The 25,146-nt window shown below is 43.5% G+C and overlaps 1 protein-coding gene across 2 annotated transcripts in view; it reads right to left on the minus strand.

Moving 5' to 3' along the window:
* The window catches only part of NOC3L (NOC3 like DNA replication regulator), a 61,199-nt gene extending 36,257 nt beyond the window's left edge, over positions 1-24,942 (minus strand). Inside the window, exons 1-9 of one of the 2 annotated variants that reach the window (XM_083149012.1) lie at positions 24,788-24,942; positions 21,387-21,594; positions 19,483-19,606; positions 17,630-17,787; positions 17,479-17,529; positions 16,238-16,368; positions 14,322-14,483; positions 1,239-1,332; positions 104-279 (exon numbers count right to left, since the gene is read on the minus strand). In XM_083149012.1, the coding sequence (XP_083005138.1) occupies positions 104-279; positions 1,239-1,332; positions 14,322-14,483; positions 16,238-16,368; positions 17,479-17,529; positions 17,630-17,787; positions 19,483-19,606; positions 21,387-21,594; positions 24,788-24,796 (1,113 nt within the window). In that variant the 5' untranslated portion in view covers positions 24,797-24,942. Of the gene's footprint in view, positions 1-103; positions 280-1,238; positions 1,333-14,321; positions 14,484-16,237; positions 16,369-17,478; positions 17,530-17,629; positions 17,788-19,482; positions 19,607-21,371; positions 21,595-24,787 lie in introns of both variants that reach the window. The other variant, XM_083149010.1, reaches the window with a different exon arrangement.
* Positions 24,943-25,146: the final 204 nt, after the last annotated feature.

Below are 25,146 nucleotides of genomic sequence, written 5' to 3' on the forward strand. Positions count from 1 at the left end.
GTTTCTGGCACTACTTACAGGTCGGCTGACCGGTATAAACCAAAGAAAAAGCATACAACTGTGTTCCTGAACTCAATACCCCAGGAAAGTGGCTAATGCTGACCTTTTTGGACTGATCATTGATGAGTGGTACCACGAGGACGATGATGTTGTTGTGGAAGTTGAAGTGAGAAAGGGAGATCATCAGCTCGCACAAGCAGGTAACCGCCACCTCCGCCAGCCCTTTGTAGGCCTTTAATGACACCACCTCACTCTTCTTCGCTTTCATTTGTTTCCAATCTGCATGGAAGGTACAAATTGTGAGAAAGGATATAGACTTACATGAAGAACAATGCACTGTTATTCATTAAATGGACCACAGAAAGCCTCCACCCATATATCATGCTTTATACCGAGTACCACTGTCGTTGACACTGAAGTCTCTGCCAAAAACGCCCCAACAGTTACCCCTCTTTTCAGGTTAACAGATGTTTATCCTTAAAGCCATACTACCATACACACAGGCAAAGAGTGCGATCCACTAGTTCACTGCAGCACTTTCTGTGATATTACTGCTTAGTTAATTTGTAAGCCAGCGGTTCCCAAACTCAGTCCTCAAGGAACCCTAATGGTCCAGGTTATTACGATAACCAATCTTGATTTAACCATCTGTGCTCATCCATGGATATACTGAAAACCTTGACCATTGGCATAAATTGAGGACCGAGTTTTGGAACCTCTGGTGTAAGCTACAACAGCGTAGAAGCTTGGTGATCCAATACCCCAGGGTTTTCCAACTATTCTGCATATATATTTTCTTCCCAACTTTGTGTATATACACACACATCATACCACTCTTAAGGTGGCCATACACCTGCAATTCCCCTTGAACTGCCAGGAGCTTTCCAGGTGGCAGGACTGCATGCGATCCCAGCCAAGCCGGCCTAGCTGCAATCAGACATATCCTACATGCAGAACGTGTGACCCAGTAGCTCACTTTTTATGTGATTACTAGTGATCCCTCCAGCCTAGAGTGAACACTAATTACAGTCATAAATTGCATAAAATGCATCAAAATTGCATGTATTTCACAGTAGGTCTGATGAAATGCAACCTGCTGTCAAATACATGAGATTTGGAGGCGTATTACGCAATAATTTGATGCAATTGCATTAAAAGTGACCAAATCTCATGTATATCACCTAGTGTACTTCACATTAGCATCAAAACTGACACATTATATACATACATTACATTACCTTTTATTGTCTGCTCCAAGTTTTCCAGATAAAACTTGTACTGACTGACCAGACCTTCCTCAAATTCTCTGACTCTCTGAGTTTCTTTCTTAACCTGTTTTCCGAAATATAATTAGAGGAATCAACACCAAGGACAGAATGACATGCCAATACACAGCTTTACCAATCACATGCCTATTTATCAAGCCGGCTACAAGAAGAGGTCTAGCATGAGACACATACTGTATGCTGCACTGTCACCAGCCTCCTGTGACACAGCCACGCCTGATCTCAGTTTGTAGCTTCTCCCTCCTGTATAAGCCTGCCACCAGTCTCCCATTGGCTAGTTACACAGGAGTCCTCTTCCTGGGGACCTCCCACTGTGTCATACCCATTGTTAATAATACAGTGTGTACAGGAGGACATTAGTACACTTCTACCGAGCACCTATTCACAGCTACAGTCACAACTTGCAGCTGAACAACTGCTATACTGCCTCATATTAGTTTTGGCTAAGAAATAAAGATTATACGGTTTCCATGCCGGTGGTACTTCAAGTGATAGAAACATTTGGGAAATACTCTGGTCTTACTATAAATTGGGCCAAGTCTTCCATCCTTCCTCTTAAGGGTCAGCCCCCTATCATACCCCATATTCCACTTCCATTACAGTGGGTTACCTCGTTTAAATATTTGGGTGTGTGGGTGTCTAATAATATGCAGGAATTTATCTCACTGAATGTAATGCCCCTCTTCGCCTATTTAAAAGAGAAGATCAGGTTGTGGTCTAAACTTCCTCTGACATTAACTGGAAGAACTAATTTAATAAAAATGATAGTGCAACCAAAATTTCTATATATATTTCAACAGGCCCCAATATATCTCCCAAATGCTATTTTTAAGAAACTTAACAGTATGGTCTCTTCCTTGATTTGGAGGAATAAGAGGCCTCGCATAAAATTAGATGTACTAACCAGATCTAAGGCATCAGGTGGTCTAGCACTTCCAAACTTTAGACTATATTATTATGCGGCTCAGTTATCTCATTTGAGACTATGGCTTCAGGAATGTCCCTCAGATTCCCTACCAAGCTTACTGGTTTATGAAATGAAACATGGACTTTCACCCGTCCAGACATTGTTTGGTGACATCTTTTCACATAAAAAGATACCACTTGTTATTCAGGCTCAAAAAATATGGAGAGAGGTACATGTTTTAATGAAGTTTCAGGATGTTGACCCAGACACTCCTTTATGGAATTTTCTAAATTATACAAAGCTTTCCTCCCTTGACCCTAAAGTGGTGCGGGGTGTTAGCGAAGTAATATCTGTGGGTCAGCTATATCAGGATGGAGTCTTAAAATCTTTTAATCAACTTAAAGAGGAGTCTAATTTTACATCTATGTACTTCTTCAGATATTTGCAACTTCGTCACGCATTGTCTTTGCAGTTTCCTCAAGGCCCTCCTCATATTCGACCCTCTCCTCTAAAAGCATTTCTGTTAAAACTGGGCTATAAACGTGCACTCTCATGTTTATATAATTTTCTTCAAACATATCATCATACTAATGATTTACCAAACCTGCAGCAGAAATGGGAATTAGAGGTGGGTAGGCTGTCTGAGGTTGAATGGAATGAGGCACTTGTATGTCCTCGTAATTCCACTGCTTCAATTAGATTTCAACAAATTCAACTGTTTATTTTACACAGAACCTACCTGACTCCGGTTAGATTAGTACAATTTGGTGGAAGAACTTCTGATATATGTCCCAAATGTAAAAGTAACATAGGAACATTTTGGCATCTATTATGGGATTGTCCGGTGGTTAAACTATTTTGGACTAAAGTGCTTCAAGCTATATCTGTAACAGGAATTCCCTTAAAAAACTTAACACCAAGATTTTGCTGCCTTGGGGTATCTGATAAGGATGTCCTGGATAAACATTCTAGACAATATATAATTAATTTGTGTACATTGGCTAAGGTTTGCATAGCTAGACTCTGGATGGATTCATCAGGGCCTGATTTTAAGGCCTGGATTTCGTTGGTGAATGTAACAGTGTTACATGAGAAATATTTATATATTAATCGTAAGGCTGAATTTAAATATTATCGTATTTGGTCCCGATGGCTTTCATCAAAATATTCATCTCTTAAGATATAACTTAATTAATAGTAGATCAATTTTTAACTCATGTTAATCTGGAAAAGACATATGTTCAAATGAAAAGATACTGATACTGTAAATTATATATATATATATATATATATATAATATTTATTAATATTGTATTGCATTGTATTGATGTGTGTTTTTTTTTTATATATATATATATATATATATATATATATATATATATATATATATATAGAGAGAGAGAGAGGAGAAGCGGATCGGCACTCCGACACTGATGGGTATGCACCTGGGTGCCCTCCGGATCGGTATTGTAAAGGAAGTAGCAGGCAGGCGGCGGCACTCCAAGGGTTTTTATTTGCTAGTCCCCGAAACCTGATGACGATGGAATAAACATCGAAAACGTTTGATCACTTTAAACTGCAGTTGTAATTTCTTCTACTAAGCCTCCGGGTGCCGCCGTACCTGTCTATATTACTAGTGGGGTTCTTCCCTCCAGGAAGGCACCGGAGCCAGCTATATATCTTAGTGGACGTGCTGCTCTCCAAGAAACTTTGTATATATATATATATATATATATATATATATATATATATATATATATATATATATATATATATATATATATATATATATATATATATATATATATATATATATATATATATATATATATATATATATATATATATATATATATATATATATATATATAGAACCAGGTAGGGGTAGCACTCCAGTACAATCGGTCAATGTGTGCGGTGCCTTCCAGTAGAGTTCCCCGTGCAGGAGCTCCAGCGTATACAACTTGTTAGGCGGCACTCGGAAATAACTGACACAAAACGCAAGTAATGCAACGTTTCGATGTATTTGTATATTCACATCGTCTTCAGGCAATCACAATACATACAAACACAAATCTCACCTTTATACCCCACACCACAGAGAATCCGCGCCAAGGCACACCTGATCAATCAGGTAGTGGAGGACGCACTCTAGTGACGTCAACTCAACACCACCGGTAACCATGGGAACCAAGGACGCAGACAATCAATTTAAAAACATTTAAAATAGATGGCAATGAAGACACTTAGTAACAATGTATATGCAATACAAAAAACGATATAAATGCAAAGATACAATAATGTAATACACACAGAAGCTGAATGCAAATTCACAAGGTGCATTGTAAACAATACTGACAAAAAGATAATATAACAGGAAAAATATCTCATAAAAAAGAATGCAATCCTAGATGCTCATTAAGTCCGGCCGGAGCCAGAGTATTCAAGCGGAATATCCATCTAGATTCTGTTTGCAGCAACTTACGAGAGCGATCCCCGCCTCTTATGCTGGCAGGCACATGATCAACGATCATATAACGTAGAGTCGACAGATTGTGCCCTGCCTGCATAAAATGCCGGGCAACCGGCTGGTCACTATGTCCCGTGGCAATCGCTTCGCGTATAGCATGACGGTGAGCCGCCATGCGTACACGTGGGGTACAGTCGGTTTTCCCGACGTAACTCAAGCCACACGGGCAGGTGATAAAATAAACAATGTAATTAGTGGTACAGGTGACCCTATGTCTGATCGAAAACCTTTTGCCGCTGTATGGATGGCAAAAACTGTCACCCACCACCAATGAGCGGCAGGTAATACAGTTAAGGCAGCGAAAACATCCCTTTCTAAGAGCTAAAAAAGAAGATGAAGCACCAGCCTTTAGGGGCACGCCCCCGTACACGCCGGGGAAACGCCGCAGGCGGCATACACGCAGAGGTGGTCAAAGAAAGAGGACGCGGTCGTGGCAGTGGCAAGCGAGGGAGACCACCCCTACCCAGGAACCGATAATTAATTTATCGTCCAGAGTCCTTACGCCTGATGAAACCAAGGTGCTTGGTCGAGGACTCTCATTTGTGCCAACATGCCCCTTTAAGCCATTAAGACATCAAGTCAATCTGTTTAATGGCTTCAATGTCAGTGCTACAAATGCGGCGGGCTCTCAAAAACTGGGAGTAAGGCAACCCGTTTTTGAGGGGTCTCGGGTGAAAACTAGTGGAATGTAAAAATGTATTACGATCAGACTTTTTTTGGAATAAGGAGGTCTGGAAACCACTACCATCGAAAGATACTGCAACATCAAGATAATTGACAATATGTTCGTCAATACAGTAGGTGAGTTTAATCGGGCTATTGGATGAATTATGGCCCTCGATAAATCGCACAAATGCATCCCTACCGCCAGTCCACAGCAGGAATACATCGTCGATATATCGAACAAAAAATTTCACATGACCCGCTGATAATGGATTTTTGAAAAAAATCTCTTGCTCAGTGCGCATCATGTAGGCGTTGGCGTACGATGGGGCCACATTGGACCCCATCGCACAGCCAGACACCTGCAGATAGAAGCACTTGTCAAAAAGGAAATAATTACAAGTCAAAATCATGCGCAAAAGATCACAAATAAGAGAAACATTGGGTCCCTTGTAGGCTGTATGATGGGTAATCAGCTGTGCCACAGCACCAATCCCATCATCATTAGGGATCACAGTATATAGACTACTAATGTCAATACTGCACAGTAGACAGTCAGCAGGTATGTCGACAACAGTCGATAGTTTGTTTAAAAATGACGTAGTGTCAATTAGATGGTGCTGATAGTCCACTATGCAGGGCTGTAACAAAGTATCAATGTACACTGCACAATTTTGAAACAAAGACCCTCTTGCAGCGATGATGGGGCGACCAGGCGGATGTTCTAGGTTTTTGTGAACCTTAGGTAAGGAATAAATCAAGGGCACAACAGGGCATGCAGGAACCAAGGCGTCTGCCAGGTCCTGTTTAATATGACCATCCATCACCGCTGCAGTGAGTCTCTGCACCAGAGCCTTCTTGAATGATAAAGTAGGGTCATGATTCAATTTCTGATAAACAGTACTATCAGCCAATTGGCGTAATATCTCATTCTTATAATCACCCACGTCCTGAATGACGATCGCCCCGCCTTTGTCAGCGGGGCGTATGACAATATCATTATAGCACGATAAAGCACGTAATGCTTGCATTTCTTTATTAGATAAATTTGGAAAAACATTAGAAGAAGAACCAGACACAATATGATGAACCTCAGAGTCCAACATCCTACTAAAAGTCTTAATGGATGTGTTATTAGAAAAGGGTTCAAAAGTAGAGCGGCTTTGTAACTTACGCAAAGCAGGAGGGATGATGACACTGTCCTGTTGTTTGGAAGGGGACTTATGGAAGTGTTCATGCAGCCTGAGCTGACGATTAAGTCGATACTTTTCTACTTCCCAGTCGAATGGCTTAAAGGGGCATGTTGGCACAAATGAGAGTCCTCGACCAAGCACCTTGGTTTCATCAGGCGTAAGGACTCTGGACGATAAATTAATTATCGGTTCCTGGGTAGGGGTGGTCTCCCTCGCTTGCCACTGCCACGACCGCGTCCTCTTTCTTTGACCACCTCTGCGTGTATGCCGCCTGCGGCGTTTCCCCGGCGTGTACGGGGGCGTGCCCCTAAAGGGATTGGATTGACCACATTGGTATGTGTGGAGCCGCCATCATTGTAGTCGGAATCGCTGGTAGAAGTGGCATATCTGGAGTTATAATACTCTCTCCCCTGGCGACGGGTACGAGTGCCAGGTCGTTGAATAGACCCCCTGGTAGAATCATTTCTGCCACCACTGACCCACAGGTATACTTGGTTGCGCTCATAGTCAGCGTGTACTTTAGACAGTTTTTGTTTCTTGAACGCTGAAAGTTCCTGGCGGTAAGTGGTAACTTGCTTGTTAAGTCGACCAAGCCAGTCGACAGATTCATCTTGTATAAATGCTGTTTTATGCTCAGTTTCGAGTGTAGCAATTTTATCCCGGATCAGTCCCAGTTCTCTTGTAGCTTCCTCGATCACGAGGAGCATGAGATCATAGCTACATTTATTAAGGACAGAGATCCATTTTTTGCAGAAATTAGTGTTGAACCTGCCAATGGTCGGGCAATTTTTGACTCGAAAGCCACGAGGTATCATTTTCTGCTTATAATAGTCACTCAAAGTCACAGCATGCAAGTGAAAATCGACCTCACGTTGTTTCAATCGCAACCAGTCACGGTATATCACTTCAAGCGATTTTGGTTCATCGCACAATGCCTCCTTTAGCAAAATGCTTTCAGCGTCGGTATCAGATAAGGACAAAGCAAGCCCTTGGGTGGCCCGAGCTATATTAGCACTGTCCGGCATGTAGTCATCAGGTGTATCAGTGCCTTCAGCCATCATAGACAAAGAAAACCGTGAAGTTTAGGCATAAACGAGTGAAGTAAAAAAATCAACAGGTGCTGTAAATCCCCGGATGCGGCGTCCTTGCCAAACGACACACCTCAATGTAGAACCAGGTAGGGGTAGCACTCCAGTACAATCGGTCAATGTGTGCGGTGCCTTCCAGTAGAGTTCCCCGTGCAGGAGCTCCAGCGTATACAACTTGTTAGGCGGCACTCGGAAATAACTGACACAAAACGCAAGTAATGCAACGTTTCGATGTATTTGTATATTCACATCGTCTTCAGGCAATCACAATACATACAAACACAAATCTCACCTTTATACCCCACACCACAGAGAATCCGCGCCAAGGCACACCTGATCAATCAGGTAGTGGAGGACGCACTCTAGTGACGTCAACTCAACACCACCGGTAACCATGGGAACCAAGGACGCAGACAATCAATTTAAAAACATTTAAAATAGATGGCAATGAAGACACTTAGTAACAATGTATATGCAATACAAAAAACGATATAAATGCAAAGATACAATAATGTAATACACACAGAAGCTGAATGCAAATTCACAAGGTGCATTGTAAACAATACTGACAAAAAGATAATATAACAGGAAAAATATCTCATAAAAAAGAATGCAATCCTAGATGCTCATTAAGTCCGGCCGGAGCCAGAGTATTCAAGCGGAATATCCATCTAGATTCTGTTTGCAGCAACTTACGAGAGCGATCCCCGCCTCTTATGCTGGCAGGCACATGATCAATGATCATATAACGTAGAGTCGACAGATTGTGCCCTGCCTGCATAAAATGCCGGGCAACCGGCTGGTCACTATGTCCCGTGGCAATCGCTTCGCGTATAGCATGACGGTGAGCCGCCATGCGTACACGTAGGGTACAGTCGGTTTTCCCGACGTAACTCAAGCCACACGGGCAGGTGATAAAATAAACAATGTAATTAGTGGTACAGGTGACCCTATGTCTGATCGAAAACCTTTTGCCGCTGTATGGATGGCAAAAACTGTCACCCACCACCAATGAGCGGCAGGTAATACAGTTAAGGCAGCGAAAACATCCCTTTCTAAGAGCTAAAAAAGAAGATGAAGCACCAGCCTTTAGGGGCACGCCCCCGTACACGCCGGGGAAACGCCGCAGGCGGCATACACGCAGAGGTGGTCAAAGAAAGAGGACGCGGTCGTGGCAGTGGCAAGCGAGGGAGACCACCCCTACCCAGGAACCGATAATTAATTTATCGTCCAGAGTCCTTACGCCTGATGAAACCAAGGTGCTTGGTCGAGGACTCTCATTTGTGCCAACATGCCCCTTTAAGCCATTCGACTGGGAAGTAGAAAAGTATCGACTTAATCGTCAGCTCAGGCTGCATGAACACTTCCATAAGTCCCCTTCCAAACAACAGGACAGTGTCATCATCCCTCCTGCTTTGCGTAAGTTACAAAGCCGCTCTACTTTTGAACCCTTTTCTAATAACACATCCATTAAGACTTTTAGTAGGATGTTGGACTCTGAGGTTCATCATATTGTGTCTGGTTCTTCTTCTAATGTTTTTCCAAATTTATCTAATAAAGAAATGCAAGCATTACGTGCTTTATCGTGCTATAATGATATTGTCATACGCCCCGCTGACAAAGGCGGGGCGATCGTCATTCAGGACGTGGGTGATTATAAGAATGAGATATTACGCCAATTGGCTGATAGTACTGTTTATCAGAAATTGAATCATGACCCTACTTTATCATTCAAGAAGGCTCTGGTGCAGAGACTCACTGCAGCGGTGATGGATGGTCATATTAAACAGGACCTGGCAGACGCCTTGGTTCCTGCATGCCCTGTTGTGCCCTTGATTTATTCCTTACCTAAGGTTCACAAAAACCTAGAACATCCGCCTGGTCGCCCCATCATCGCTGCAAGAGGGTCTTTGTTTCAAAATTGTGCAGTGTACATTGATACTTTGTTACAGCCCTGCATAGTGGACTATCAGCACCATCTAATTGACACTACGTCATTTTTAAACAAACTATCGACTGTTGTCGACATACCTGCTGACTGTCTACTGTGCAGTATTGACATTAGTAGTCTATATACTGTGATCCCTAATGATGATGGGATTGGTGCTGTGGCACAGCTGATTACCCATCATACAGCCTACAAGGGACCCAATGTTTCTCTTATTTGTGATCTTTTGCGCATGATTTTGACTTGTAATTATTTCCTTTTTGACAAGTGCTTCTATCTGCAGGTGTCTGGCTGTGCGATGGGGTCCAATGTGGCCCCATCGTACGCCAACGCCTACATGATGCGCACTGAGCAAGAGATTTTTTTCAAAAATCCATTATCAGCGGGTCATGTGAAATTTTTTGTTCGATATATCGACGATGTATTCCTGCTGTGGACTGGCGGTAGGGATGCATTTGTGCGATTTATCGAGGGCCATAATTCATCCAATAGCCCGATTAAACTCACCTACTGTATTGACGAACATATTGTCAATTATCTTGATGTTGCAGTATCTTTCGATGGTAGTGGTTTCCAGACCTCCTTATTCCAAAAAAAGTCTGATCGTAATACATTTTTACATTCCACTAGTTTTCACCCGAGACCCCTCAAAAACGGGTTGCCTTACTCCCAGTTTTTGAGAGCCCGCCGCATTTGTAGCACTGACATTGAAGCCATTAAACAGATTGACTTGATGTATGAGAAATTTTTAGTACGTGGGTATGCTGTCGACTTACTCATGTCAGCTAAACACAAAGCTTTGGCCATTCCCCGTCATCAGCTGTTGATCAAGAGGGTCAAACAGACTAATACCAACAAACTCCCATGGGTCAATCACTTTAACATCGTTAGTCCTGATATAGGGGGAGTCAGTAAAAAACTTTGGCCCATTGTTCAGTCTGATACTGACCTTGGTTTAACTACCACTAAAATCATGCCATGCTACACTCGCGGACGCAACATCCGTGATTGGGTAATGCATGCAGATGTCGCACACAGCAGTACGGCTGGTGCTTCATCTTCTTTTTTAGCTCTTAGAAAGGGATGTTTTCGCTGCCTTAACTGTATTACCTGCCGCTCATTGGTGGTGGGTGACAGTTTTTGCCATCCATACAGCGGCAAAAGGTTTTCGATCAGACATAGGGTCACCTGTACCACTAATTACATTGTTTATTTTATCACCTGCCCGTGTGGCTTAATTCCCATAAATTCCCGTGTGTTCCCATAAATTTGTTATTGTGCATGGGATGGGTTTGGGAGTGTGATTCCCCCTTTGTTGGTATGGCTGGTCTGCTCCAGGGTAGCACACCCTAACACTTTATTAACATTTATGTTTTTCCCTATTGTATGTATTATTTTAATCACACCTTCACCTCCCTACATAGCACTTATGTGCTTCTTATTTAACACTTACTAATTTTCATTTGTGTGCTGCCCTGGAGTAGTCAGCCTGTGTCGGCATGTTGGGGGCCCACACCCCAGACCCATACCCAGTGTTAGGGACCCCCAGTGACAGAGACGCCTTGACGTACGGCCTGGGGGCTTAACCCTATATCTGCAGATATATGCAACCAAGATCTCTGTATTGTCTGATTATTATATGTATATTTCTCATTCAGTGTGCAATAGGGATACAAACTGTTTTTCTTTCCTAACCAGATTTACCCCTCCCTGTTGGCACCTGAATGACAGACCTCTGATTGAGCAGCTTACCAATAAAAATGTTGTGCAGTTGAGAGGCATAGATGGGTCAGCAATAGGAGGGATTGCTGACACCTGAGTGCCATTGGAGAAGCCAGGGGTATCTCCAGGTAAGCTGGCTCTCAGATGTTGTAAAGCCATTATCATGTGGCCTTACACTGGGCTATTAGGCCCATAAATTTGTTATTGTGCATGGGATGGGTTTGGGAGTGTGATTCCCCCTTTGTTGGTATGGCTGGTCTGCTCCAGGGTAGCACACCCTAACACTTTATTAACATTTATGTTTTTCCCTATTGTATGTATTATTTTAATCACACCTTCACCTCCCTACATAGCACTTATGTGCTTCTTATTTAACACTTACTAATTTTCATTTGTGTGCTGCCCTGGAGTAGTCAGCCTGTGTCGGCATGTTGGGGGCCCACACCCCAGACCCATACCCAGTGTTAGGGACCCCCAGTGACAGAGACGCCTTGACGTACGGCCTGGGGGCTTAACCCTATATCTGCAGATATATGCAACCAAGATCTCTGTATTGTCTGATTATTATATGTATATTTCTCATTCAGTGTGCAATAGGGATACAAACTGTTTTTCTTTCCTAACCAGATTTACCCCTCCCTGTTGGCACCTGAATGACAGACCTCTGATTGAGCAGCTTACCAATAAAAATGTTGTGCAGTTGAGAGGCATAGATGGGTCAGCAATAGGAGGGATTGCTGACACCTGAGTGCCATTGGAGAAGCCAGGGGTATCTCCAGGTAAGCTGGCTCTCAGATGTTGTAAAGCCATTATCATGTGGCCTTACACTGGGCTATTAGGCCCATAAATTTGTTATTGTGCATGGGATGGGTTTGGGAGTGTGATTCCCCCTTTGTTGGTATGGCTGGTCTGCTCCAGGGTAGCACACCCTAACACTTTATTAACATTTATGTTTTTCCCTATTGTATGTATTATTTTAATCACACCTTCACCTCCCTACATAGCACTTATGTGCTTCTTATTTAACACTTACTAATTTTCATTTGTGTGCTGCCCTGGAGTAGTCAGCCTGTGTCGGCATGTTGGGGGCCCACACCCCAGACCCATACCCAGTGTTAGGGACCCCCAGTGACAGAGACGCCTTGACGTACGGCCTGGGGGCTTAACCCTATATCTGCAGATATATGCAACCAAGATCTCTGTATTGTCTGATTATTATATGTATATTTCTCATTCAGTGTGCAATAGGGATACAAACTGTTTTTCTTTCCTAACCAGATTTACCCCTCCCTGTTGGCACCTGAATGACAGACCTCTGATTGAGCAGCTTACCAATAAAAATGTTGTACATTCCAGAACCATCCCGCATACATCTCTCTCGTGGACTTCAATATGTCATATGTCCATCCTCAGACACAGAACACCAACTGGTTTCATAACATTTAGAACATGGCTCAAATTACCCACAGCATATTACCCCATCACACGGTAGAAGGAAAGTTATTATATTGGTTAGTGTAGATCTAATCACTATTATTTTATGGTCTATGGAAATAAGAGGAGAGAAAAAGCAAAAAGAACATAAGAATGATTTCCAATAATTAGCTTAAAACCCTCCATCGTTGTACATAATGCAGCACTGCACTGCACTGCACTGCAACGACTCAATGCTAAAATTGGTCATTGAGCGCGTGGCTGCTGCCCTGTACTACTCCCACATAGAGGATTCCGGTAACATGCAGCCGGGCTAGGTTTCTAAAGGTACATACGTAGTAATGTAATAGATATGTAATTAGGATATAATGCCATGAACTATGTAATAATGTGCATGCCTCCTCCTACCCTGCTGAGCATGTAGCTTTGCTTGGTTATTTTCTATTGCACCCACGGTGGAATCAGCCCTTTGCAAAGGGAAACTTAACGATAAGAAAAAAGTAACGGCTGAGCTTTATAGAAATATAGCAGGACTGGTAGGTATAAACAGGCCACAACTTATATAGGAAAAATAGTTATTTACTATCCCTCTGGCGGTTTGCTCAATCCTACTCAATTTCTATAAAGTGTATGGTTTACTTTTTTTTCTATTTAGGGCAGTACGGATGGTGTAATGGTTAGCATTACTGCCTCACAGCGCTGAGGTCATGGGTTCGATTCCCACCATGGCTCTAACTGTGCGGAGTTTGTATATTCTCCCTGTACTTGCGTGGGTTTCCTCTGGGTACTCCGGTTTCCTCCCACAATCCAAAAATATACTGGTAGGTTAATTGGCTCCCATCAAAAATGTATTTATTTATTTATTAACAGTTTCTATATAGCGCACACATATTCCGCAGCACTTTACAGAGAATATTTGAACATTCACATCAGTCCCTGCCCCAGTGGAGCTTACATTCTATATTCCCTACCATGTACATGCACACACAGACATTCTAGGGTTAATTTTTGTTGGAAGCCAATTAACCTATCTGTATATTTTTGGATTGTGGGAGGAAACCGGAGTACCCGGAGTAAACCCACGCAAGTACGGGGAGAATATACAAACTCAGTACAGTTAGAGCCATGGTGGGGATCGAACCCATGACCTCAGCGCTGTGAGGCAGTAATGCTAACCATTACACCATCCGTGCTGCCCGGATTATAACCCTATAATGTGTGTGTGCGTGTGGTAGGGAATATAGATTGTAAGCTCCACTGGGGCAGGCACTGATGTGAATGTTCAACTATACTATGTAAAGCGCTGCGGAATCAGTATGCGCTATATCAGAAACTGATAATAAATAAATATTTGTTTGGTACCCATAAGGGCATCTCAATATGCATTCACGAGCATATTAAAAGCGTTAACAAAATATAGATACACAATCTTTACAGTCACTACGTGGTTTAATAAATTAGCGCCTGAATCTTTTTTTTGTGGTTCGGAAACTTATCTATTGCCCAAAACAGGAAATGTCAGAAAACAGACAACTTTACAGACGCCTCACCCTGGAATTCTTCTCTTCCTCGGTGAGCGGACGTATCTTATAGGAAGGTGCAATGTCTTTGAATATTTCCATTAGTGAAATCAACACCAGCTTCCGGACGGTCACTGCCACGGTAGGGTCCTGTTCCATCAACATAGCACGCAGCTCTTTCAGCTTTCTAATCTGTAGCATAAGATACAATAATACTAAAAATGTTACCCAAAAATGAATAAACTTGTTACTAATTAGTATTAGAGATAACATACTATATGTGACAATGGAATTCAGTGTATAAGGCAATTCTTACACCAGTCTAACTTCATTCAGTGCCAAATTAAGGTTTGTGTGGTCTCCAGGGCAACTTGTGTGTGTGTGTGTGTGTGTGTGTGTGTGTGTGTGTGTGTGTGTGTGTGTGTGTGTGTGTGTGGGGGGGGGGGGGGGGGGGGGGGGGGGGGGGGGAGCATCCCATGACTTCACTGGTTACTTTTGGTAGCAGTCCGGTAATAGCTACTACAGCCAGCAGATATCAGGACCCGGAGAGTATGTGCGACAGATAGTGCACGCTGCTCAAGTACAGCAGCAAAAGCAAACCGGACACTGGCATGCATTAAAAGGGGTATGGATTCAAAGGATGCCAATGCGATAGTGCCTCTTTACAAGGCATTGCTGAGACCACACTTGGAATACTGTGTTCAGTTTTGGGCACTGCACCCTAAAAAGGACATAAATTAATTGGAACAGGTACAGAGAAGGGCGACTAAGCTAGTAAAAGTCTCGAATCACTAGAATACAAAGATAGGATAACCAGGCTGAATATGTTTTCACTGGAGATTCGGAGGTTGAGAGGTGATATGATTAGTATGTTCAAATACAGGATTGGGAATCACATGGAACTGGGAGATGATTTGTTCACGAACAGGCCTATGCTTAGGACACGTGGGCATGTACTGAGGCTTGAGGAAAGGAAATTCCGTACTGAATTAAGAAGAGGATTCTTCACCATTAGAGCAGTAACATTCTGGAACTCATTGCCGGTGGGGGGTGATTACAGCAACTACTGTTAATGATTTTAAATCAAAACTGGACATGTTTGGCCACTAAGGGAATCCTATAGATATGACTTACTCAAGTCAGTAGTTACAAGTCAGATAGGTTGAACTCGATGGATTAATGTCTTTTTTCAGCCTTAATTACTGTTACATGCAGTGTGGGGGCCCTGGAAGCAACTGCCCCGCACAACAATCTAGCACTGATGTTATTCATAGACATGTATGATTATGTTAGAACACTAACAGTTATCCAATTCATGCTGGTATGCTATTATAAGACCTATCATTTGAGTATTTGAGCACCAGAAGAGATATGGATTATGTCCTCTTGGCAAGAAATATGGGAGTTCCAAGATCTAGTGACATCATTATGTTACTAATAGGTATTTAGTTATCAGTTGCACAGGAACTGAATCATGTTTGGTAATTATAAAAAGTATCACAACTGGAAGCTGCATTTAAAAAATAAAGAGAAATAAAAATACCTTGAGTACACACTGTATGGTCTCACCTAAAGCCGCATACACACGGGACTCTGCTCCGGCAATTTCGGCTGAGCCCATGTGTATCAAGATGTAGTTAAGCTGTCAGAGAGATGGCGAACTACATCCTGCCACCCCAGGGAGCCAAATACACAGTGTAGCAAGAAGATTCTTGCCTGCACTGACTATGTGGGCAGGCAATAGCAACGCCATGGGGTCATGCATCGCTATCGCCCGCTGTAAAGACACAGCGTGATTCAGGTAAACCGACTAAGCAGTTTTGAGAATGTAGTCGAAATTGCTTAGAAGAATCACTTTAATTGTCAGAACAGTTCTAGTCCATAGTCAGCAAACACAGGAAACCAGAGCGAAGCCTACAATTATCTAAGGAATACAAACCACACACACTGTTCTCTGGATCTGCCAATATAGCTGACGCCAAGGCTGCAATGTGAACCTTCTTCTCCTCCAGCTTGTCTCTCCTATGCTGTATAAGGTCCTCTGTACTAAGTACACACAGCGGCTCTTCCTGCACAACTGGGGGAAGAAATAATAAAAATCCAGACAGAGACATAGAGATACATACACACACACACACACACACACACCGTATAATATCATTGGATATGAAAGTGATGCTGAACACTTTAGGTTGGGTCTCACAAGCTTTTGTTGCTGCCTGTTTATATACATACAGCTCCCTCTTAACATAAATGTGTCTTTGTGTGGTTAGATAACATGGGAGCATAGACTGAGCACATTCCCATTTGGGGAATTCTGCTTGCCCATGGGTTATAGTGAGGGTTAAGCTCTATGCCAAGTGGCCAACAAAGTCCCAACCAAGCGAATGGCATGAGCAGAGATCCTAGCTTGGATAGGTTGTTCAGTTCCCTGGTATGCGTGCTGTATCATAGCCCAAATCCACCTGTGTATAGACTGTGAGGATGGCAGTCAACCTCTTTTCTTAGCAGTATAAAGAATGGTATAAATATGGTCAGTCTTCTCCAGATATCAATTTCACCACATCTAACCCAATCGCAGTTCACAAAATGTCCTGAGAGGCAGCACACCGTGTGTGGGTGAGAATGAGCCAGACACTGCGATGCTAATCTCCGAACAAGGCCTCTGCAGCCGGACTGCCACAGGACTTTTTTCAGAGGAAGTAATTGCGGGCAAGCTCATGCATGCACCTCTGTCTCCATGGCCACCAACTTTAAAGGGGACCCTCCTAACGGCCCTCAATTCCCCACTATCTGCTGCTAACTGCCTGACCCTGCACCAGAGCTCACAGTAACTATGAGCAGTGATACTAAGGGGGAAAGATGCAAGATAGAAAAGAAAATTGGGTGGAGAGCAGAAGAAAAACAATTATACAGGATGACCGAGCAATGACCGACCCATTCAGCACTTCATTGTAAACTGAAGAAAGTAATGGATGGGAGGAGCTTTTATACTACAACAAATATTAACTAGTTAAGTGCTAGCGCCTCAACCCTCACTATACCCCATGTCCAAGCAATGTCCCTCAGACAAAGGAAGAAGAAACTAGACTTATTTAAACTTATTCAATGGACTTGAATTGCTTAAATATCACCAAAATACATCAATAAAAAGACAATATAAGGACAAGGTGGAGTATACAGTTACCTTCAGTGTCTTCCACAGGCTCTTCCTCTTCCTGTTCCTCAGCGGGGGCAGCTGCAGAAGATAACAGGTTGGATTATATCAGATGACACCAGAAGCCAACAATCCCCCATTACACACACTGCTAGACACAAGGCCTGTAACGCGCTATTACCTGGCTTTTCCATGCTCTGTGGAATAATGCCCCGCTTGTCTTTGATGGGCAGTAGATGAATGACTTCTTTCTGTGGTTCCACCTTCATACGCCTTGGCATTTTTTCATATGCCTCAACCACATCGTCCCGCTTTCTTTTTGCAGCATGAACTGGCTCGCTAAGGGATGCAGAAACACACTTATGGAGACTTCATACCATTTACTGCATTCCATCAAGATTAGCTCTGCAATTTATTTTCTGTATAGAAATAATTGATAAGCATAAAATCTTCACCTACGAGCTACAATAAGGGAATAGTTACCAGATTCATTTATTACTAAACCTTTTAGTCCAGGTTTATTAAAAGTTACTTTAAAATAAAGTAAAAACAAGTTCTTTACTACAGGTTGAGTATCCCTTATCCGAAATGCTCTGGACCACGAGCATTTCTGATAAGAAATTTTCATGGTTTTTGGATTTTATTTTTTTTACATACTTACCTGGTACCCCCGATGGTCACCAGGCGGCCGTCAGGATCTTCTTCAGCGGTCCCAGTGGTGTATTGTGTGAGTTTGCAGGCGTGCCGATGATGTCACCAGCACATTCCTGGGACCGCTGAAGAAGATCCTGAAGGCCGCCGTGGACATCGGGGGACTTGGTGAGTATGAAAAAAATGGTCAGGAGAAAAAAAAAATAATAATAATAAATTCCAAAATATTCTAAAATAAAAACCATGGTTTTTGGAATATATCGGATAAGAGATCATCAGATACGGGAGAGACTACCTTTACTAGTTTTTATTATAAGGGGTTAACTACTGTATAGTTATATAGTAGGGGTAATTAATATGCGGCCCTTCCAGCTGATTTTGAACTACGGTACTTGTTTCCTAGCACGGCCACACCGATTTCCATCGGGGTGGTCGTGTCGGAAAAATCGCATGCGACCAACCCGATTTTTTAATTGAATCAAATGTGAACAGGGTCCCTGGGACCCGATTTTACATTAGATTCAATGTAAAATATTCCCTACACCCCTAATTTGACACCCTGAACGCCACCCCACGATTGACGCGAACCCGAAGCGTGGCGAGCGGCGGCGGTGCGCGTCCTCCGACCTTTTCATTCCCCTACTATCCACGTCGGCGTGGAGTTGAGAATATAAAGTGTGGTGAGCGCAGCGAGCCACCGAGCCCGAAGCGTGGCGAGCGCACGCGTATTACTTCACAGGTATATGCGTCCCCTCGCCACGCTTCGGGCTCGGTGGCTCGCCATACTTTATATTCTCAACTCCACGCCGACGTGGATAGTAGGGGAATGAAAAGGTCGGAGGACGCGCACCACTGCGCTCGCCACGCTTCGGGTTTGCGTCAATCGTGGGGTAACGACGGGGCCATATACAATGTGAAATGGGTCATACTGGCCCATTTCACATTGTTTCCTATGTGAGATGGACTTAATCAAGTCCAGCTCATCTTGTGCCATTCATGCACAAGACCGACGCGATGCTCCCGATTTCAATGTTAAAAATTATTTTAACATTGAAGCCTATGGCAAAATCGTGGCCATCGCGTCGGGGGCTATGTTAATGGCCGCGACCGACGCAATGCCCACGATTTTTCCTTTGCCGGCAAAATGGACCTGATTTCAAAGGAAATCGGGTCCATCGCGGGCATCGTGTACCTTAACTTTAAGGTACACGATGCCCGCGATTGTGGCCGTGCTAGGAAACAAGTACCGGAACTACACATCCCAGCAATCCCTGTCATTCTAGCATGCCCTAATAGCATATCTGTGCAGAACACCCTGCTTCAGTATAATTAGCATCAGAATGAATTGGACACACTTACTGTAGCAGGACATTTTGTTCTTACCTGGAGGAAAGGTCCCTGGTTAGGAAAGAGGCTCTCTGAGCCATTTCCCGCATTAGCTGCAGATCATCCTCATCTATCATGTCCAGCGGGAGGTACTCCTCTTCCAATTCATGTTCTTCTTGAGCTGTGGTAAACAAGTTCATTGTGCCATTCAAAGCAAAGTGTATACAGCACAACAATCATCCGTTACCAGTATAACAGGAGGCTTGCAACACTATGCCATGCTGCAGAGGAACCCTGCTAAGCTAGCTCTGGGCCAGGTCACCCACTGGGGCTCTTCAAGGTGGAAAAGAGCAGATTGTAATTCCCTTCTCCCGTCACATGAGTGTAATTACACTATAAAGACACCTTCAAGGCTGATATAAAAAGTATTTCCACCCAGAAACCCATGGTCAATGCACTCCCATATCTGGGGCTTACCACGTGCCTGTTTGGCTCTAACCCAGTTCAATGGGATACAGTCACTAGGTCCACAAGGGGAAGGTTGACATAGGTCAGGCCGACACAAGCATAGTGTCAACCTGGAAAATGTTGACAGTCAAAAAGTCGACATGGGGATTTCATTTTTATTGAGCCGACATGTGGACATGTCGGCTAGAACGCAACACTAGGGCATGGTGGGAAAATAAAATAGTGTGTCAAGCGTAGCGAGGCACTGTGCCCCGAAGCATGGCGAGCGATGTGACGGGACGCGCTGTACTTTTTTTTTTAGAGTCCATGTCGACAAAAAAAAGTGAAAAACCTCATGTCGACCTTTTGACTGTATACCTTTCCTATGTCAACATAATGCTTGTGTTGACCTAATGACCATGTAAACCTTCAGTCATGTCGACATAATATTTGTTTATCCTCTGATCCATACCCCATACCAGTTTTCAACAGGTCATCCTGTATGGATTTCTTTACACAAGCAGAACAGAGCTATGTTCATCTATTTGCTGGGATAGTAATTATCCCACCTGTTTCCACATATAAATATCCTGAAAACATGACCTGCCCGGGTTACTTGAAGAGTTGAGAACTCATGTCCTAACCCGGTCACCTGCAGCCCTCCTCACAAACAAAATCACATGAGCGGGAGAGGCCACTGTTTAAGCACGTGAAGGGGTAAATTCACCAATGCTTCTAAAAAATGAAAAGAGGTGATGTTTCCCATTGCAATCAGTCAGATTCCGTCTGTTAATTCTCTATTGCATCATAGAAAATTATTACAAAAATCTGATTGGTTGCTACGGGCAACATCAGCTCTTTACATTTTTAGAAGCTTTAGTAAGTTTACCCTTAAGTGTCTGTGCGGTGCCTATAGTCGTGATGTCATTGCCACAGGTTGTGGTGATGTCATAGGGGTGATGTCATTGCCACAGGTTGCCCTTTCGCTGCTCATGTTTGTCTATCTGTAAAAAACAAACAACAAAAACAGTTGCTCTCATCACTCGATCCGTAGGTTACTGTAGCATTACTGGTCAGGGTGTGTGAGGAAGCATGTGATTGGTTGCTGTTGGTTATACCAGTGGTTCCTACACCTTTTTTTTTTAATCACAGCACAGAGAGCATCAGCATTTATTTTCTCTGTATTCCTGGATAAAAGTTTTGATATTGATAAATTTGGGAAAAATAATAAAAAATTAAGTAAATTGTTCCTATCTGTTCTCAGAATGAGTTAGGTGATGGTGCCTCTGTTTGTCCACATGTTTTATTATTGGCAACCAAAAGCATTGGTTTTGCTCATCACTTTGGCCATAAACAATTCTATTTTGTCCTGGATCACCAACCTGAGGAACCTCTGCCAGTCTTGCAGGTCCCCCAGGGCACCTAGGCACAATGATTTGGAACCACTGGGTTACACTACACAATTGACAAATGCATTATGTTATGAAAATAGGACTTGCATTCATTGGCTGTACCTGGCTGTTTCTTCTGGACTCTATCCAAGGGTACGGGGGTTCTGTTGCCCACATCCCGCACTGCTTCCCGAAGCTTCTTCTGTTCCTTTCTTCGCTTCTTTGCAGAGCTCTCCTGCTTATATTGCTTGTTTTTTAACTTGTTGTCAAGCTTTATTTTGCTGGTCTTCAACAGCTTCCGGAAGCTGGGAGCTTGCTTGCGATTTCTTCTCTGAATAGGCAACAACCAGCAACAAGTTACAAGGACATAACTATACAGCTGATCTGCAAACACTTTATTTCACGTCACACCATCAATAACACAAGACATTATTATAATTCTTATTAGGACCTGCAAACAGTATATATCGTAATGTGCCCATACACTAGTCCAACTTGTTTGAGGCAAAAGTCGGACCTGGTTTCCCTTTAACAGTACCCCGAAAATATTTCCCTCTGATTTGGCACTTGATGTGCCCTTTTACATGCGATTTATCGCATTTAAAAATCTCACAGGGAGCTGCCAGGTGAGTTCAAGGGAAATTGGATGTCATACGGCGCTAAAAAAAAAAAAAAAAGCACCCGCAATGTGCAATGACTATTACACATCCAATTTATTTTATGTGCAGCACATCTGACCTGACCTGATACGTGATTGGATGGGTTGTCAAACAGATGGATTTCTCGGCCCGATTCATCGGAATTAGGTGAAAAGTGGCCAAATCACACCAGTGTATGGGCACCTTAAGACGAAATTGTCCATAACAAATATTAAAGATTTCCTTTTAAACAGCTGGAAATCCCTAAACAAATGATATAGTGCATACACATCAAATTATATTGTTAACAATATTGTTCAGTGGTCACATCCAGTAGCATGCTGTCGATGATATAGTCAGGATTTGACTGCATGTACAGACAACAGAGGGGGTCGTTAATGACCCATGGAAGCCCACATTACAAAGCAGAGCTGGAAAAAAACACTGAGCGGCTTTCCCCCTGCCAGGCATGGTCCGCTGGGGGGCGGACGGCTTTCAATAGCGCAGCGCTATTGAAAGCCATCCGCAAAGCCGCTCATCTGCTGTTAATACCCCCGCCCCCCCCCCAACAGAATGGCCTGATAAAAAGACACACAGTTCCGGTGAAATCTGGGAGTCAAAGCCCAGCCGCAGGCCCGTTTTTGCTAAATTCTTCATATTTATGGTAGCGTGTGCACATAGATAGTAATATTAACCCTGTGCGCACATAGATAGTAATATTAACCCTGTGCGCACATAGATAGTAATATTAACCCTGTGCGCACATAGATAGTAATATTAACCCTGTGCGCACATAGATAGTAATATTAACCCTGTGCGCACATAGATAGTAATATTAACCCTGTGCGCACATAAGATAGTAATATTAACCCTGTGCGCACATAGATAGTCATATTAACCCTTTGCGTGCCAAGTGAAAGTCAAAATAAGTGCAAAAATTGCCAAGCAAACAATTTGTATTTATCATAATGACCTGTAACGCTTACCTTATACACAAAATATAATCTATTGTTAGACAACATTTATGTGAATTGATGTAACAAATGTAAGCGACGCCGGCATTTTTAGAGAAGGTTTTGCGCATCTCTCACAGATGTTGGCACTCAAAGGAGTAATCACTTTTCTTCACATCCACAGTTTAAATAATGTAAAACTACATTATCTACTGTTGCTCTGCTTCCAGTCCCTATAATGGGGTATATTCAATGCTTTAGACAAGCTATGACGGCGAGCAGTGTTGATAACTCGCGGGTAAGTATTCAACTGTATTACAAATTGTGTAAGGGGGGGGGGGGGGTACACACCAGAACGATTAGGGCTCAATTCCATCAATCTGGATCCAATTCCGACCGTTTGGATGCAGATTGTATGTAGATTGGGCATGTTTAGATCCAATTCCGATCCGATGCCAATCCGATGCGCGTCCCCGCTGTCGTTTGGTCATTTTACAGACCCTACCTGCTGCAGGTAAGATCTGTAAAAGATCCATTCAACTGGATACAGACTCAGATCGGATTGGGATCAGATCGTTAGCAGATCGTGTGCTCCAACAGATCGTGCGACCATCACACAATCTGCTAACGATCTACTAACAATCAGGATCGTTCTGGTGTGTACCAGGCCTTACCTTTGTTATGTATGTGTTTATCAGCATTACAAGGGGTATTACATATGTATTAGCCTAGTGCACCTGGAACCTTTAGTCAGGCCCTGAGCAGAACTAAACTGTTTCATTGTATCACTGGGCGACTTTCATCTGAAAGCCACTCAAAACAGCAAGTTTAAAGGGCCCCTTACACTTGTGAGATTTTGTGAGCTTTGACCCAATTCAGGTGGATTGAGTCAATTTATCTGACAAAATCTTATGTGCCTGATGTGTAGGACACAATCCCGTGCCATTGGGTATAACCAAGAGATTGTAATAGATTTATCCTCCTGCACATAGGATAAATCTCGAGTCAATCAGGTTCAATTTATTGATCAATAAGTTGAACAAGTGTAAGGGGGCCTTCTGCTCGAAGCCGCCCATTGAGTACGGCCCGGTGGTGAGCGGTGACACATGCTCCCTCATCATCGCTGTGGTAATACCAGCAGATGAGCGGCTTGGAGGACAGCTTTGCATAGCTCTGTGCTATGCAAAGCTGTCAGCCCCCTGCTGGCAGCGCCGGGCAGGAGGAAAGCCGCTCAGTGTGTATTCTTTGAGTGGCTTTCCCCCCAGTGATGACAGCCGTCATCCCTGTCCATACGGCAGGGTGCTCAGGGCCCCCTGCCCGCCCCACTGCTCCCCCGGTTAGTCTGCATGCATATGCCCGTCAGGTGGGCAGGCATATGCAATACAGGGAGGTCAGAGGCGATCTTATTTGCTGACCGTCCGACCTCCCTGATCCGGTCCGATGCGCACGGGACCGCGGATCAGATATCACACACCTGCGATTTTGGGCCGATTTCACACGGTTATAGGCCCGGATGAAATCGTCCCAAAACCGCAGTGTATGGGGGCCTTATGCTGACCTCTTCCCACCCTCCTGCATAAAACCTGACCATCTCTCATCCTAACCTACTGTTTATGCTCACTTCTTCCCCTTCTGTGTCAGAATGTGGATAGTGTTCATGAGCAGTTTAGTCATGCACCAGGGGTCCCATGTCCTAAACTTGAGCCTATATTGTGTATAATATACAAATACACACACATACATTCATATAACAACACATCCATACATGTTGGCACATTCACTATTAGAAGGACCTTCAGTATACATCCCGCAGCACAAGGAAATCACCTGGAGCAGGAGGGCATACAATGTGACAGCTGACAGATTATTAACCTCTTATACAGTGGCCCTATGGTTACAGATAGATGCAGTAATGCCCGCTGCACATACTCACCGGCTTCATGGTGCCGGTACCTGTGTCGCTGGCAGCCGCTCTTCCTCCGCCTCTCTCACTAGCAGCAACAGCAGCTACAGTACACACGTGTGGTGTGAGTAGTACAGGAAGCTACTGCAGATCGGAGACAGAGCCGGGCACAGGCAGCTAGAGCGGCTCGGAGGATAAAAACATAAGATGGTTTAAAGCGCGCCACCTGCTGGCAACATAAGTCCGGCAGTGGTGTCCTCCTGTGCTGTGTTGCCAAATAAGTGCAGTGGCGCTGCCCTGTGCTGCTGTATAAGTCCTGGGGTGGTGTCCTGTGCTGTGCTGCCTTATAATTGCAGGGGTGCTGTCCTGTACTGGGTGCTATTGTCCTG

This window comes from Crinia signifera, chromosome 6 (assembly GCF_055691185.1).
Source record: "Crinia signifera chromosome 6, ASM5569118v1, whole genome shotgun sequence".
NCBI lineage: Eukaryota > Metazoa > Chordata > Amphibia > Anura > Myobatrachidae > Crinia > Crinia signifera.